At 40.2% G+C, this 17,060-nt stretch overlaps 1 protein-coding gene across 1 annotated transcript in view; it reads right to left on the bottom strand.

Annotated features, from left to right (window-relative positions):
- SPTBN5 (spectrin, beta, non-erythrocytic 5) overlaps positions 1-14,086 on the bottom strand; it is a 99,780-nt gene extending 85,694 nt beyond the window's left edge. Inside the window, exons 1-10 of the mRNA XM_010580055.1 lie at positions 13,976-14,086; positions 11,280-11,447; positions 9,883-10,002; positions 8,908-9,065; positions 7,816-8,044; positions 4,797-5,428; positions 3,666-3,804; positions 2,008-2,240; positions 1,413-1,566; positions 319-519 (exon numbers count right to left, since the gene is read on the bottom strand). Of these exons, the coding sequence (XP_010578357.1) occupies positions 319-519; positions 1,413-1,566; positions 2,008-2,240; positions 3,666-3,804; positions 4,797-5,428; positions 7,816-8,044; positions 8,908-9,065; positions 9,883-10,002; positions 11,280-11,447; positions 13,976-14,086 (2,145 nt within the window). The remainder of the gene's footprint in view (positions 1-318; positions 520-1,412; positions 1,567-2,007; positions 2,241-3,665; positions 3,805-4,796; positions 5,429-7,815; positions 8,045-8,907; positions 9,066-9,882; positions 10,003-11,279; positions 11,448-13,975) is intronic.
- Positions 14,087-17,060: the final 2,974 nt, after the last annotated feature.

Raw genomic sequence — 17,060 nt, 5'->3', positions numbered from 1 at the left:
TGTTGGTTTTGGGGTTTTTTTTTCAGGGTAGAAAAATGTCACACAGCTACCTACATCCCACCCTCAAAAAAGACTGCATCAGCACTATTATGTGAGCTATTTCGTTTAGCATTTTTAACTTAGAGCAACTCCCAGCTGCTCAAATCTTCTGCCTGGCTGGCTTGCAGGAGGGTTGAGACTTTGCTGCCAGAGATCTTTTTGAAGACAACACTTGAAGGCATCCTGCCACTGTTGCCCTGCACGTGGGGGCATGGGGCAGAACTGAGCCACATCTGTGTCCCCCATACCAGACACCACAGCAGAGAGAGCCCTGCTTACCTGTTTGATGAGAGCTGCTGCCTGCAGGCGGCTTTTGCGATCAGCCACCTCATCTTGGAGCTGCTGCCACAACTTTTGGAGGTTGTCTGTCTGCCTCAGAATGTCCTCCTGGCGCACAAGGTTCTTCTGGCTCAGCTCCCAGCCCCTCCTCATCACATCTGCACATATGGCCCTGTGGGAATTGCACTCTGCTTCGAGAGCCTAGCGGAAGGATAGGAGACATGTCAGCACAACTCACTCCCCACCAGCTGAGAGCGAAGAGGGGGTCCTATTCTCTACTACTGTATTACATATGTTTCCAAGAGCCCTGTGTCTTATCCATGCCTATGACTTTTCACTGAGCCCTGAGATGATTGCCCCTTGGCTCCACGCACACAAGTTACTGTCCTACTTTTTGCCTTTAATGTGAAGATTGTTATGCAGTCTTCTCTGAAGGAGATACTTGTTTGTCATCCACCAGTTCAGCTGTCTTATACCTTCCAGAAGCAACAAATACACAAACAGATGCACACAAATGTATATTAAAATTACAGAAGAGGCTCCTGTTTCACTTTTTCTCAAGTCCACAGGTCTCTTCACTTGTTCACAGTGATTCTTTGCCATAAGAAGGCACTAGGTCATATAGCTAAACTTCTGATATTAGTCCACAGCAAGCTCTTAGGGAACGTGGTAACAGATTTGTAAGCTCACACAGTGTTATCCATCCTGCCTGCTGCTATCTGTCTTCTTTTCACCATCTCTTACCTCCCCAACATCTCTCTTGGCCAGCAAAGGTAGGTGGGAAAAACAAAAACTAGCAACCTTTTCTCCCTTCCATCTAAAGTGAGCTAATACAGAGCCCAGTGTCTTCACTAGAAGCTGCACTTCTAGTCTAGTATGAAGCGTATTCCTTCTCTACACTTTCTTTCCCCTCTTGGGAAAAAAAACCCTACCCTATACTTTTTTTTAAAGTTCCAAACAGTAGTCATTACACTTGAGATAACAAGCGGTTGACAGCTTGCTTGTAAGTGCTGCACTGACTGAACTGAAGGACATAGATGTTCTAATATTTTGCTATAATACAAAGACAAGGCACCACCAGCAAAGTAAGATACCTTATGCTTCTGAATAGAGGCTGTAATCTGGCTGACATCTTTCCCTAATGTTGTCGTTCTTGCTATCTTCCATTTTTCAGAGATCCACGATTCTTCCTCTTTGCAGTCACGGAAGAATTCAAAAAGCTTCAAAGCCTCTTCTAGTTGAGATTTTCTGAAACAAAGAAACAAGCAGTATATCTCAGTCAGAACTAGGATCCCATGGAGACAATGGTAGCATAATCAAAGAAGAATTTAGAAAATTCAGAATTTGAATGCCTTTAATTTCTCTTTGTCATAGACTAATTTTTTCATGGAAGAAGACAAAGGACACAAAATTATATTTCTCTTTTCCTCTAGGAGATGAGGAGATATCCACATGCTATTCAGACTTCACATACGGCAAGTCATAATAAATGCTGAGAATGAAGCTATTCATCTATGAAAGCCAGTGATCTCTTTCAGTCAACTGCAATCAAGACACTCAAGTTGCTTGTGTTATGTCTCTATAAATGAAGAAATGAAAAATGTCAAATGCTGGGAAGGTGTTTCTTCTGATTAAGGGAGTGATTGGCCATCCTAATCAGGAAGAACAGAGCCATAAGCACAGCCCTACCGTGACTTGCTCAGAGCTGTAAGGTTCTGATACAGCTGACGAAGCATTTGAACTTTTGCATAAAGCACTTCTGGTTTAACTGTGCTGTCCTTGCTGATTTCTGCTGTCCTCTGGGTGATGTGTGTCAATCTATCATCATAGGAAGAGATCTGCGAGTCAACCAAGTTGTGCTTCTGCAACAAATCTACTACTTCTAGAAGCTGCTTCCCACAGTCCTGGGAATTCACTAGCACCTGCAAACAAAACAAAAGACATTGGCAGAGAATGCATCCAGGGGCTCAGTACAAAGAAATCAGTTGAAAGGTTCCTGTTGACTCTCATAGCTTCTAAACGTAAAAGAATGGTATCAGCTAGGTAAAGCTGAAAAGCTACCTAATTAGAGTAATCATACTTTTCTTTCAATTTCACAAGCTAATGGCAACAATCCAGAGTTTCTACCTACTGCAGTGCAAGTAATGGTCTCTTCAAATAAGCATCTGTTTTCTCACCTAAGTTATTTCTACTGATTAAGCACTCAAGGTCTCAGAATTCATAGGTGCAAGGAATAGCCCTTTGCTATACACTCATCTGTAGGCAGACTGATTCACAGTCTGTGTTTGGAGAATTCTACAATACTCCATTTCATGGTATGATTGGACTGCAATGTTTCTTTGTTTCAGGAACTTACTTGCCTTTGCTATCTAAATAATGAAAGTAAGTACTTCATAGCATTTAAATGGTGGCTGATGAAGGTACCAAGTGCTTAAAAGTCTGTCTTCTTTCTAATTGTTATCAATGTATACCATTATTAATCCTATTGTAGGATGTTATCTTTCATTACTAATCTTCTCCCATATCCTCAGGCTATCCTGGTTCCAACATTACCATCATTAGGTGTTCTTTGCTTACTAACACTAGGACAGAAAGATTCATAACTTACAGAGCTCTTATCTTTAATTTGAAATTCACAACTTCATATAACATGATGACTCTTTCAACTTAGGTACAAGGCAACCTGTAGTCGTAAGGATTTTTTTGTCTTTAAATAAGACAAGGCAAGACCAAAGAATGTATATATACTTCCTGCTATTACAAAATCAATATGAAACCAGTTATTTCGTATGCTAAAAAGAAGACTTTGGGCTCTGACATTCTGGTAACACTTGGAAATTCTTGCTAAAAGCAATCACTGTGCATTTATAATGGAACTTTTCTCTCTCACAAGTTTAGATACTTGAAAGCCAGACATATGCCTGAGCTAGTCACCACCTGTATAATCACTGGAGTACTTTCAGAAGGTAATTAAGAAGAATTATGTGGAATGGGAACAGGAGGCTGTTTTATTCCCCTTTTGCTTTTACACTTCTAAATTTAAGTGATATTATTTCCCATCTTTATTTTACTCCATAACTTGAACCTGTAATGCACTCCCTGTAATACCATACCTGGCTTTCTGATTAGGGAGAGCCCCTGTAGCAAAGCCTGTTTTTTCTCATGTAGTTACCTGCAATGATGAACTGAAATGCAGTTAGGCATCTAAGTAAAAATGGTGTGTTTTTTCTAAAGGTGATAGACTTATCCTCTGTTGGCACCAGGCAGTCCTTAGAACATGGAGGGGGGGGGTAGGGACACACACTGGTAGCAGTGCAAGCTGTGTGCTGGTGGACAGGGCTCAGTACCTGCAGCTCTTTCAGCTCCTCTGTAATGGCATCGATGTCCCTCAGAAGGACCAGAATTTCCTGCATGGTACCCAGGGACTGTTGTCGTCTCTGCAGCTGATCCAGAAGATCCTGCCATTGCTTTGAAATGCTGTTTTGCCTACAAAGGAAGGGAGAGAAATGACTGATTTGGGCCAAAGACTTTGGGCAGCACTGGGAGATTCCCAGTGCTTGCAGATTTAGGGGAGCTAAAGGAACACACACAACTCTTGCCACTAGTGCAAGAGGACAGACCACGACCACAAAACAAGTCAAAGCAATGTTGTTCTCCAATTAGCGTGATCACGGAGAGGAATTTTGACTAGCACATCAACTGTCATTGACTTTTATTAATTCAGACATTGTTTTTTATGGATCCTCATACCTGACATCCTACATTGCTTTCATTTGATACAATGGAAAGGCTTGGGGAAAAAAGTAGTCATCTTTAAATGGCTGCTTAAAGTAAAAAATTAATCTAAACCATATCATGAGTCACAGTCTGATCTCATAAAGAGTTCGGTTTACTCTTTTATAACTGGTTTTCTTACTTTTCCCACAGGTTTCTGATTTTGTCTGAACTTAGAAAAACATTGAAATACCACAAGAGAAGTTATTTCTATGGCATTCTTAGCCATTCTCAAATCAGGCTATATTGATAATCAGAGAAGTCATAATTTCTCAAGATTTGCTCCAAACTGGAATCAATCTGAGAAGACTTTGTGCCTTAACTAATCTGTATCTCCCCAAACTACACACTGAAAAAGAAATGTGTTGATTTGGAAAAAAAAAAATTATCCTTCTAAGCATTTTTTATGGAAGATAGAATTTTTGCCAGAACAAGTATTTTCATATATAATGAAAATATCTTAAAACTATTTTTCACCAGAAATCAGTCTCAGGGTTTGACCATTCAAGAAAAAAAATTTTAAAGAAGATGAAGCATTTGTCCTATCTGTTAAAACTGTTCACAGGTAGAAGAAATTCCTGCTGGTTCTACTCATGAGGAGCAGAGCTATGATTCATAGCTACAATTCATTTTCTTCCACCACACCACAGAATTTCAACTAATTACAACCTCCATCACTACACTGTCTCATGACTGTCACTCACTTCTTCACGATTTGATCTTTGCCATGATAGTTCTCCTGGCTGATGACTGTGGCCATTTCGTCCAAAGCTGTGAACCGTTCCCTCCTGGGGAGTACATCTGCCACAATGGCTTCCAGCTTCTTACTGGCAGCTTCCATCCTGTCTGCGCTCTCCGGCCAGAAGTCCTGCTTCCCAATCACTTTCCTCATGTCTTCCAAGTAGGACTCACGCAGGGCTGCCTTCTTCAGGAACCTCTGGGCTAACTGTTCCAGCCTTTCTAGCCTCAGCATCTCCTCCTGCAGTGCTTTTCCCCGGCTGTGCTCTGCCTTTTCCAGGATAATCCAGTGCTTTTCCACATCCTGCAGTGTCTTCCCCTCTGGGGGCAAGTATGGCCGTTGGTTGTTGGCTCTTTGCTTGGTCCTGATGTTGAAGAGATGAGCTTCAATCATGCCCTTCTCTTGATATTTGGGGGGTTTCTCCACAGTGCGGAAGGTCTTGAAGTTGGCCATGAAGAGCCACATTTCCTGAAGAGAGTTGGGGAAGTGACGATCATCCAGTTCTTTCACCTTCTGTTTAATCCATTTCAGGAGGTCAGAGACCATCTGCTCATATAGAAGCTTCAAGTCATCTATCTCCTTCAGGAAGAACACGATCTGTGATGGGAATATGAAGTTACAAGCCACATAAGAAGCAGAATGAAGCAAGGTGGGTGAACAGAAAAGAAAACATCTTCATAAACCAAGCTTAGGATTCAAATAGTTGAACACGTGTCAGGAAAATAGTATTTAACAAGCAGGTTGCCACAGTCATCACATTCTATACCAACGTGGTGATAGCTGTCACTTCTGAGGCCAGGTGAAATCCTAGAATAACCTTCCATAAAACACAGATAAATAATTACTAATTTTCCAAGTCCAGGACATTTATCTGTTTCATTTGTGGTCTGACCTGCCTTTATTTCAAGTTCAGGTAAACACTGGAACAAACATTTAGAATGAAATCCATGACAAAATAAGAAGTGTTAGAATGAAATCATTCTTTCTTTCCATTTTACATTTTTTTCCATCTTTGCCTTTTTACTTTGCATTATATTTTTTCCTTGCCCTAACTCAGTAGCCCTCCTGCAGATGTCAGGTTTAATGCCGAACAATGTTGTCTGCCGCTATCATTCCCCTGAGCCCGCCTGCTCCAGCCAGGCAGATTAGTAAGGGAGGTGGCACTGAGCAAAGACCCAATCCCTGCAAGTGGTAATCTGCTTTTACCTACCAGAAAGCACACTTGGCAATGAATAAGTGTCACAGTGTTGGAAGAGGAGTAAAACAGCACCGACCTTTAGTGCAGGAAAAGCAGCCCGTGACATCAGGGCTCCCTTCTGTATTTTCTGCCATCGTACCCAGTTCTCGCTGAAAGATCCTAGCAAATGCATGGTCACCTCAACATGGGAGGGGGAAAGGAGATTCACCTCTGCAAGCTGATTCTCTCTGCCATCCTGGTCACACACTTAGTCTGAACTCAAAGGCTTCCTTGACACATTCAGGCTTCCCTCCTCAATCCTATTAGTAAATTCAGAGCTGCCTATTTGAGGGGACTAAGGACATGAAGAGATTAATATCTGTTTTGTTCTCCTTCTGAATGTCTGTGTGTGTCAGAAATGCAGGAAGACAGGCTAAAAATAGGGTAGGAGGCAAAGAGAGAAAAAGAAGGTAAGTGGAAAGAGAGAAAAGAAAGAATAAATATACCCATACAAAATTGAAAAAACAGTGGAGTACAACAAGAGCTGAAAAAGGACAGAGTGAGAAATACTCTTTCTGTTTTTTCCCATAACGTAGAAGTTATGGCCTATTCGATCCTTGTAGTTCCTCTAATCCATGCTTGCTGACTCAAGGACTATTTCAGGTTTATCAGAAGAAAAATAATGTCTCCTGGCCAAAATTCAGCAACTCACGTGTAGACCAGTCAAATCCTACTGCCCACTTGCCTCACTGATGCTGAGTCTTTGTTTGACCGAATTCCAGGTCCTGCTCTCATCTAACGCTTCTTCTCTTCAGAGAATGTCACTGTTACTTATACATGTTTCAGGATCATCTTGTTCTTGTCCCAGACCACTTTGTTAGCTGAGCAAACCCTGCTTTGCAACAGCTTTTCACCTTGCCACCACCAGGGAAGGCTTAGTTTGGATTTTTGTGCTTCCCATTGAGCAATATATTCCCCCTCTCAACTGCACAGGCAGTTCCCTGAGTCCAGATGTTCACATAGAACACATCCTGGGTGTGTAGGTTTTCTGTGGGCTGTTCTGTATCTTTGACAAAACCAGAATAGATTATTCTGAATGTTGAAAAGAAATTCTCCCTAAGGAAAGTGGTCTTCAGTGGAACAGCTACAACATTCCTTCAGTTTTCCATCAACAGGATGCAAGTAGTTTTTAATATAACTCATGATTGTATGCGAGACAAAATATATGTGGAAACTGAAAAAAAATTTTTTTAGCTTTGGGTTTTGTTACCCCCCCCCACCCCCCGGAGTGTTTCCCCCTTCTTTTGCACTCCCTTGTTTTTCATGTCTTTTTTTTTTTCCCCCTCCATTTTGCGTTTTGTACCTGACTAAGGAGTTATGAAGAAAGGATGAGGATTTTCACAGGAAATAAAAATCCAAAGTAGTCTCATAGAATAAGGGATCATCTTTCCTATTAAATCAGAAAATCATTGATTAGGTCTGCTTTTGCCTAGCAGTAATCCTCCCAAGACTGATGAGATCTGTATGCCTCAAGCGGCCTTGGAGCCTCATCAGTTCTCAAACAGAAGCTGTGAGGTCAAAAAGGGATTCATTTTCGGTGAGATAAATGCAGTCCCCTTTAGAGATCAGAGAGTCTACAGACACTTCTCAAGATTCAAGTGACAATAAAAGCTATTTCAAATGGCTGTGCCATTTGATTCAGTTCAAATGTCCCGGAAGTTGAACTTGCACAAAAAAAAAACATTTCCAACATAAATTTAGCTTTACGTATTTAACTTTTAACTTCTGAAGATAGCAATGCACTTACTTTGGTAAGACGCTTTTGTATTGTCTGGCCTTGTCTAAGTCTGGAGAAGTAGTGGTAATAGAGTGACACATAAGTCATGATGGATCTCTCATCTGGGTAGGGTACTGCCACATCCTCAGCATCAAGCAGTTTGCTGATTCCTAGCTCTTTCTCAGCAACGTCAAAGGCGTTGTTCAGGTTTTTGATGGGCTGGTCTTGCCGCAGTAAGCTATAGTTGATAAGATCAGGCCTGGGCAAGAAGAACAAAGCGTGGAAAGGAATGTTTATGTTTGTCATAAATTCTTCCAGATTATAAATAATAAACTGTTCGTAAGACTAAGGAATGTGACATTAATGCTGAAATTACTCTGTCTGACGCTGAGCCTCATTCAAGAGCACTGCCCTTGCCTATGTAGCAGGAAGAAAATTGTCCCTTATGAAATTGAAGTATTAGCCCCAGCAAATCTCTGCCCTTCACTTATTTTGCCTCTTCACTGACGGGTGAAAACCAAAGCCCACTAGAGAGACAATTCTGAAAAGGAAGTGAATCCCAGCTGGGAAAGTTACAGGACCCCACCATGGTATGCTGCCAGAAGATGTTAATGGGAGAAGAAATGTTCAAGGTTGTCCCAGGTGGTTTCTCTCTCCTGCCTTGGACTGTTTTCTTCACACTTTTTCAGAGGGCCAGAGAAGGGAGAAAGAAAGAGTCTGAGAGGTTGGTTATTCTGTTACAACTGAACCAGAAGGTATACATGTTCACAAAGTTCATACCACAAAACCAGTCTCTAAAATAATAACTTTTGAAAAAGAGCAATGGGAACGTGACTGAGGGGCTAAGACCAAATAATGGGCAGCATTGTTCAGATGTGTGATATTCCCTTGGAAATTCAATTTTATGCCCAACTAAAGGAACTACCAAGCAGGAGCTTTTGGTCCTTCCTTCCTCAGAGAGAGAATATCCATTTAAGAAAGGAGAGTCTCCAGTGAGAAAGGGCAAAGAGAGAATTTGACAGTTTCTTGACAAATACTTGTAGTTCAGACCCTGGAACAACTTGTGCCAGAGCTAGAAACAGCAATGAGCAACTCCTCCTGAACTGACTCATCAGATCTTACCTGTGAGCATGTATGAGTGCATTGAAGGCCAGCCCATCACTCCAGCTTTTGGAGAAGTCCTTCACATTCACGTTGGAATAGCTGGCAGTTTTATGCTGACACCAGAGTAATAAGGCTTCATTGGCAAATAGAACATCAGCTTTGCCTCCAAATTCTTCCTGTGAAGAGAGTAGGGGAAAGAAAAATCAGTGTGAACAATATATGGAAGTAGAATCAGTGGGTTTACACTTATGTTCCCAAAGATCACTTTGTATTACTTCTGTCCTATTCACAATCCCCTCAAAGTCATGACTTGCAGATTGTATCTGCCATGAAGGTAGAATGATTTAACATGAAAGTAGAAGTTTTTTTTAAAGGAAAAGTGAATTGAATGAACTCAGAAATTATAACATGAAATGCAGGTGTTAAAAAGTTTTAATATATTTCTTTTCTGCAAAGTTTGTAGAAATCAAGTGGAAAGCAAAGCTCAGTTTATCTGCTTCCTTAACTGTGAACTAGAACTCAGAAACAAAATATAATGTATCCAGGTCTAATGTTAGAAATTACTAACTTTGATTTAATAATACCTTTGTAGGATCTTATCTTTCATGTACTCAGAGTACATGTTATATAATTTTAAAAAGAATACTTTTCTTCAGGGAAAGAGCAAAGGAGCAGCATGCAGCTCAAATCTAGAGAGAACTGTCTTCAGAGAAATTCTTCCTGCAGCCAAAAGCCAGTCAAAAGTTTATGGAAGAGAGTGAGGAACATGATTATCCTATCTATCTCCAAGTTACTGTTTTCTGTCTCTTTGAGAAACTATAAAATGGATTAAATTGCTTTTAGAGATTGTTGGTTGAGTAACTGGGTAATATTACGAGATCTACATGATCAAAATGGTCGGGAAACATCATCAAAATGGGCCTTGCCAGCCTGAAACTCTACAAAGTCTCTGAAACACTCTAATCAGGCAAAAAGACAAAGACACTGTTTTACCTTATCAAGTTTGATAGACGAAATCTGAAATCGAAGTATAATGATCCAGATAAGTCCCAGGATTAAGGTTCTGTCACCATCTACGATATTCTCAGGACCAATCACTTTTACCTGTACCTGCTAATAAACCAATATCCATTCAGCATAAAAGTACTCATGTCCAGCTCTCTGAAGGAGATATCTGTGTAACAAGCTGTTATCAAAGAGGGTGTTCAGGCTGTTTTCTTAAGGAAACTGGTTTTACGTGATATCTTCATTTGTCTGTATACCTGCAAGCTCCCATGTTCACCCTAGCTCTCACATGCACCGAGGATGAGTTTCAGCAAAAGCCTGGCAAAGGGATGGTGGTCTCAAAGATTTAAAGTTCCTCTATGGGTTTTGAAAACTGGTGGTTAAGGAGAGGGAAGAAACACAATTCAGTGCTCCTTTCCTCCAAAGGAGTGATGGCAGGCCAAACTCAGAGACCATCTCCTCTGTCTGGTCTCCAGCCAGCTAGTCAGCTTCTGGGCTCACCAAACAGTACAAACATCCTACTGAACAAGCCATGACCGTCTTCTCCACTATTACTTGAGCAGCAAGCAGGTTGTAGTTCATGCCAACAAGGCAGTATCTCTTCAAGAATTCTGAGCACACTATACTGGCTCCTGCTATCTGCATGGTCCCCTCTCTGGAGGCTGGACTCATGTGACAAGTGATGGTTGGCTGGTCCGGTTGGCAGAGCCTGGATGTGCACGTACCACTGGGCTTTACACGGTGTGTACCCTTAGCAGGCATATGTTAGATGGAGCCCTGTGCTGTATTGCATTCGTTTTGTAATTAGCAAAAATCCAGACATTATATACTTTCCCACGTCTACTGCAATGAAACCCTTCTGCTCCTTTGGAATTCATAGCACAGAGTTTTGCGTGATGATTTTCCAGAGAGGTCTACAGTAAAATGTTTGCTTGGAAAAGAAAAAAAACCTACATACTAATTTGTAGCTGAAATGAGGATGCACAACTGCAATAAATAAAACCACTGCAATGGCTTGCAACTGTTAGAATCAGAGATCTAAAAATCTCCATTTTTATACCAGGTAGCTTCAACCTTTGCCTAATGGTGTTTGCTCTCCCCCAACATCTGGGAAAACATAACATCTAGAAAGATATAGAAATGCAGTACATTTTCATTAAGGTGTGACTTGTTCTGGGGGAACATTAGCTGTTTATAAGTCATGTTACTCAAATAACAAAGAAATTCAAATCTCATTACTTTTTTTTCTTTTAATAAAACCCCTGGCCTGTCTTCAAAGAATATCTTGTTGTGTATTAGAGGGGAAAATTATAAAGAACTTAATACTATAATTAGTTAGTAACATACATAAGATGTTGCAATCTCTAATATCAATGTTAACTGACCTTGGATTTCAGAAATGTGATGGCTTTGCTATTGTTCTCTAGAAAATGCACTCTCATCTTTCCCCGGTTTGGTCTGGGCAAAGCTTCTCCAGAGAGCAGCTCCAGGAGTTGCATGAGAGAGATGCCATCCTTCAAGTCTGTGTAAATATCTTCTATCACAACCTTTACCTGCAAAGACCAGTCAAACAATACAGGCTCTGGCTGAACATATGGCCCAGAGAACCCTCTACTTCCAATACTAAACAAACAACACTTTCTTGCTGTTTCACTGAGTCGTCTGTATGTCAGTGCATATATGCAAAAAGTGATGAATCTTAATTCACAAAAAATGGATTTGCAGGAGGACTGACATTATTTATGAAAGTAGGCTGAAGTAAAAAATCCCAACAACTCACAACTGCGCAAATAAAGAAAAAAGCAGGAGATTTTGAAAAATAAACAAAAGTCAACATTTTCAAAATCAAACATTTTGGAAGTGCTGACATTTTTTATTTCAGTTCAAATGAATCTTTTCAACTTTTTATTCTGAGCAATGCATTTCATTTAAAAATTGAGCTGATAATCCCATTCAATGACTCTGGTTTTACTCTACAGTCTCAACCAAGTCTCTTACGTCCTGCTTAGACCTGTGCTACCACCCGAAGTCTCCATATTTTCAGCCAGAGTCTCACACTAAGCAAAAGATTAAGATCTTTTACAAAAATATATTTCATTGCTGCCAGTAGTGAGGTCACCCAGTGCTTGGGTGATACAACATGACATAGTGTGTACTCTGACCTAACAAGAACTTGCCTTGGGCGTTTCCTTTTGGCCTTATGCCACTAGCCATCAAGAAGTGACATTAAAACCATACCACACACCCAACAATAATTTACTGTGATTCTGAAATCACAGTAAATAATCTTTTTGTCTTCAGAAAAAAAAAAAAAAGTCTGAAGTTAAGTAGTAGCTTTTTTAATTCAGAGAATAGTTACATGTAGGGGAAAAAAAAGGACAAGTAACAGACATGCGCTTTTTCATTCCTGACCAATTATTAATCGGTTTAACAGATTTTTTTCTCCAGAGAAAGAAGAAAACACTGAAAGTGTAAAAGCAACTCAGAGAGACTTTAAGTCTGTACTGTGTGTGGAACAAGAATTCACAACTTTCTCTGACTGATTATCTCCATGAAAAACTCCTTGTTTAGTTGCCAACTTTATTTCTCTTTGCATATTAAATAAACTTAAAATTCTGCCTACAGTATATTACCATAAAAAAAGTTCTGTGACACTTCTATAAGTGAAGAATAGTTCCATTTATATTTGTAAAGACAAAGCCTTCATATATCTGCTTTATGACTCACCCAGCAATAGTTTTAATAGCTTTGTTGCATCATTCTTCTCATAAAGATACCAGTCACAGATTGCTTAACAAATTCAATCCAATAGCATCCTTGGTGCTAGATTTGAAGTAGTCAACAGTGCAACTAAGAATACTGCAGTGTCCTGTAGTACGATCCAATCATGTTGAAGCGTGTGTTGAAAAGCTGAGACTACATTGCTGAGAAGACCTAGATAAGCGGTCAGTCTCTGCACTATTTCTTACCGTATATGGTTTGGAAAGCTCTCACAGGCTTTTTTCCCCGTGCTTTTATGATACATGAACAAGTACTGTGCAGGAAGTTAAGACTGACATTTTAATCTTTGAACTTGAAGGTAGCTTTAAAATGAGAAAGTATATGTATTTATCTGTAGCTAAACAGAAATAATTTCCTACACCATAAAAACCTAACTTTCTGCAGGTGGCAAAATGAGAATATGTTTTGCAGTTCTCTCATGGTGAGAAAAATAAATTTTAAAGTTTGTGCTCTGAGGCTGCCTTTGCACCAATCACCAGCTTAAAACATTACACTGAAAAAATTGCATCTAGTACTGAAACATCATATAACAGTGATGAGCTAGAATGGAACCAAGAGGCCTGGTCCTGCTTGGTGTCATCAACGTCCATTTTCATTAATATCAGCTACAGACTCTAGAAAAGGGAATTGGTTTTGGATGATGTAATACCCTACTGTGACACAGCTACATCATTAGTGCCTGAAGTGAGTTTATCTGCAGTAAGTCTGGAGACTTTTGGAATATGGTGGAATTACCTTGCACACACAAATCAACTGTACACTAGCTCTGAAGTTTTTCGGAAGTCTGAGACTTACTGAAAACAAACTGGTCTGTATTTGCACGGTAGTATGTCTGAAATTGCTAGACTTAAGGCAACTTTTTCAGAGCCATTGAGCAGCAGCTCAAGCTGGACTGATTAGACAAAGCAGAAAGTCTTAAATTAAGAATTGAGCAATTGTTTGGGGAAATCCAGACATCTGCAGATACTTTACTTAGAGGAAAAAGAAGAGCAAATAAAGATCTTCCTCTCAGATGATCACCAAGTTACAGTGGACATCACAATATGACAGGGTTATATAGTCAACCAAACTGAACCCCAATTTCAGGGAAGAAAGGTAACATGGGCAATGGGGACAGATGTAAGGTAAAAGATACGGGCAGGAGCATTCTGGTTAATCAAAGCCTTTCTTGCTTGCATATATGTGTAATGACAACACTCAGGAAAAATGTGTAAATAATAACATAAAAAAAAGAATGCAGTGGGTGAAATAAAGAAAATAAAAGCCAGAAAAAAATCCCCAAAGTGATGGAGCTACCTACATTATTCCTGAAGAAGATATTGTTCATCCAGTTGGTGAAGGTTTTCTTTTGCATGGACATACGCTGCTCCTGCAGCTTTTTGATGTGATCTTTTTCATATTCGGTACCCATGGTCACCTAGGAAGTCAGAAACTCCAGTGAGGTGCTCAGTGCTGAAGAGATCTGCCTGGCCAGCTACAAAAAGCAATAACGTGCCCAGTGTATGTATGGAACCCAGCCCCAACAGGTACGAGATTCAATACCCTGCCCAGTATATTACCTTAATTTCCTTTTGCTTGTACTTTGCACTTTAATTTCACTCAACTTTATTTTTAACTTACTTTACTTCTCCCTTTTAAGATGCACCTCTAGTTTCAGGATGAAAATGTGATAAGTATCTGTGCAGTTTTACTTTCTTTCTTTCAGTGTCTCCCAAGTCACTTGATCCCATGAGGAGCACCATAATCTGAAAGCTGTCAATAACTTTCTTGGGTGTGCTGGAAGCACATGACAGAGAACTGATCTTAGACCCTGTCAGAAAAAGGCACCTGCAAATCACTCCAATGAAGTGCTTGAAAGTGTGTTATGTTCTCTGAGGACTGGCTGAGATGCTGCTGTTGGCTTTCAGACCACAGTATTTCCAACAGAAATCAAATAGCTGTTTAGAAAGGAAATGGAACTAATTTGGTTCTTTCATGAGTTCATTTTTTGCATATCTATCATTGTAAGGATGTGACACAGGTCAGGAAGCGTTATTCCTTTTCCTCAGGCTGTCACAGACTTGTCTGCCTCATCCATATCAGTGAAATATCAGGCTTGTAATTCAATACAGCATGCAAGCTCAACATTCAGGAAGATTAGAAAGGAGCAGTCTTCCCTTTAGGGTCTGCAACACCATAAGTTGGATTTAAGCTCCATTGAACAACTGTTCTAGAGTCATTTGGCTTATGGTATAAATCTGTAACAGCAGTGACCTTGCTGTTATGAAGGCAAGAGAATCACTTAAAAAAAAATATTTTAAAAAATCAGTGTAAGATCCATAGCTACAGATATCTTTAGTGACCAAATATCATCTGCTTGGACTACTGCCATAATTATAAGTATTACCTGGATATCAGCCTAGCTGCAAAACCAAGAAACCTGTTGTAATGGTGGAAGAGGAGAGAGGTGTCTGCTGCTGTCAACTCACTGCAAAGAGAGAAGAGAATGAAAAATTAAAACCTCTGACAAACTGCGGAGTTGTGGAGCAGGGTGACCTGCTTCCCAAATACTCTGTGTCCATTTTGCGAAGGCCCAGTTCTGAGCTCTTCTGGGCTCTGTGCCCTTCTAATTCATAAAACATAAATTACTGAAAAAACCCATTATCTATCCTTGTGTGAGAAGACAGCAATATGGAACTAGCAACAGCAGCCACTGCAAATGGAAAGTTGCTTGCCTGATAGTTTTCTGTGCTCTAATAAATATGAAGAATTTTGCCATTTTACAAGATGAAAAGGTGCAAGAAGTGCAGAAGCAATGATTTGTTACTGCTTTTTTTTTTTGGCAGCTGTTTCTTCACCCCCAGTGCTTGACTTCTGCAAAACAGGGACAGCATTGAAGCCTGACAGTTCAGCAACAACACAGGGAAGGATGACAACCATAGATGAAAGCCTTATAAAAATAAGAACTTAGCAAAGTTTGAAATAAAACTATTAAGAAGATTCTCACAATATTTTCTTATCTTTTGGGCTAGTTCAGCACTGCCTACTTTCTCTATGTGGAGAGCAGATATTCAAAGAATTGCCTTTCCCTGCCAGAGGGGTGATATTAACTCACTCCCATGTAATAAACCCCATATAGTTAACCCATATCATAATGCCATTTCTGAATTTGCCAAATGGTTTTCAGAATGTCTGCGGGCTCCTTTTTTTTAAAAGTGTTGTTATTCAAGCATTGCAGCCACCCTGAACAATGACCAAACTGATTTCGTTTAGGTGCAAAGGAAGCTTATTTGTTGAGCTACTGCCTCACACAACAGCTCACCTGTTTTATTAAATTAAGTTAGAAATGCTCTCTGTATTGGTAGGTGATTACCTAAAGACAGATCTGTAATAGATTATCTGCCTTTGCAGGATGCAAAGGCACTGCTAAGAACCAAATCTGGCTACAATAATACATTACAGAAAAAAAAGATCAAAGAACATTAAAAAAAAGGACTTACTCAGGTTTGGAGGAACTCCTTTCTGACATTCAGCAGTCGGTCATTCTGGAGAATGACTTTCAGTTGTAGATCTGCTCCTATTCCTAGTTCAGCTCACTGTTTTCATGCAAAGCAACCTTTGAATTCGGGAACAGAGACCAAGTATTTATGATCTACCTATGAACCTTTCATCTGATCTGAAGGAAATAACCCATCAGAACACAATGAGTAAAGGTTGTCACAGGCCTTGTCCGATTCTTTTGCTCAAAAATCATGTATGAACGGCACCAAAATTGCTATAAAGCAGTGAAAATAGTCATCCACCAAACTGATGGTTTGGCAAAGAGCATGTTTCTCAGTTGCACTGAAGGCTTTGGCTGATCACAATCTGCTTTTCTAAAGGAATTCTTACTTGGGAAATTGAACTCGACAATGGAGTCTGAAAATGAAAGCACAGCAGAGGGTACAAAGATGAGACCAACTCCCAAGTGGTTAAATTGGGATATGGCAAATGAATTGCCAGTCACTGCGTTGAGGAAGCTCATGTGCACAGATACCTGCTGCTGACAGGCAAACTGGGATCAAGCTGGCAGTGCCAGCTGCTTCCAAAGTTTACTGTTGATGGAATTCTCATTAATAACAAAAGCAAAAATAATTCTGGTAACCTATATAACAGTGACTTATATAACTGTCACTTAGGAGGTCGCGCAAGCACCGAACACGTTGACCTGGCATCATCACCAGGAACCAGAGGGCTGCTGCTGGGAATCACTGCTGGAAAATGGGCAGGCATCTGAAATCAGAAGCTGTAAGTGAAGATGTCCAGCTCAGAGATGAGGTAAGGGAGTAGCAGGCTTTTCCCTTCTGGCAAGTGTAGTTTAGTTAGTATCCAAAAGTGACAGGAGGAAACACATAAGAAGAAATGAA

This window comes from Haliaeetus leucocephalus, unplaced genomic scaffold, assembly GCF_000737465.1.
Source record: "Haliaeetus leucocephalus isolate CR32 unplaced genomic scaffold, Haliaeetus_leucocephalus-4.0 Scaffold696, whole genome shotgun sequence".
Taxonomy (NCBI): domain Eukaryota; kingdom Metazoa; phylum Chordata; class Aves; order Accipitriformes; family Accipitridae; genus Haliaeetus; species Haliaeetus leucocephalus.
Note: the sequence above shows the minus strand (reverse complement) of the source record. Positions and strands in the feature narration are given on the sequence as shown.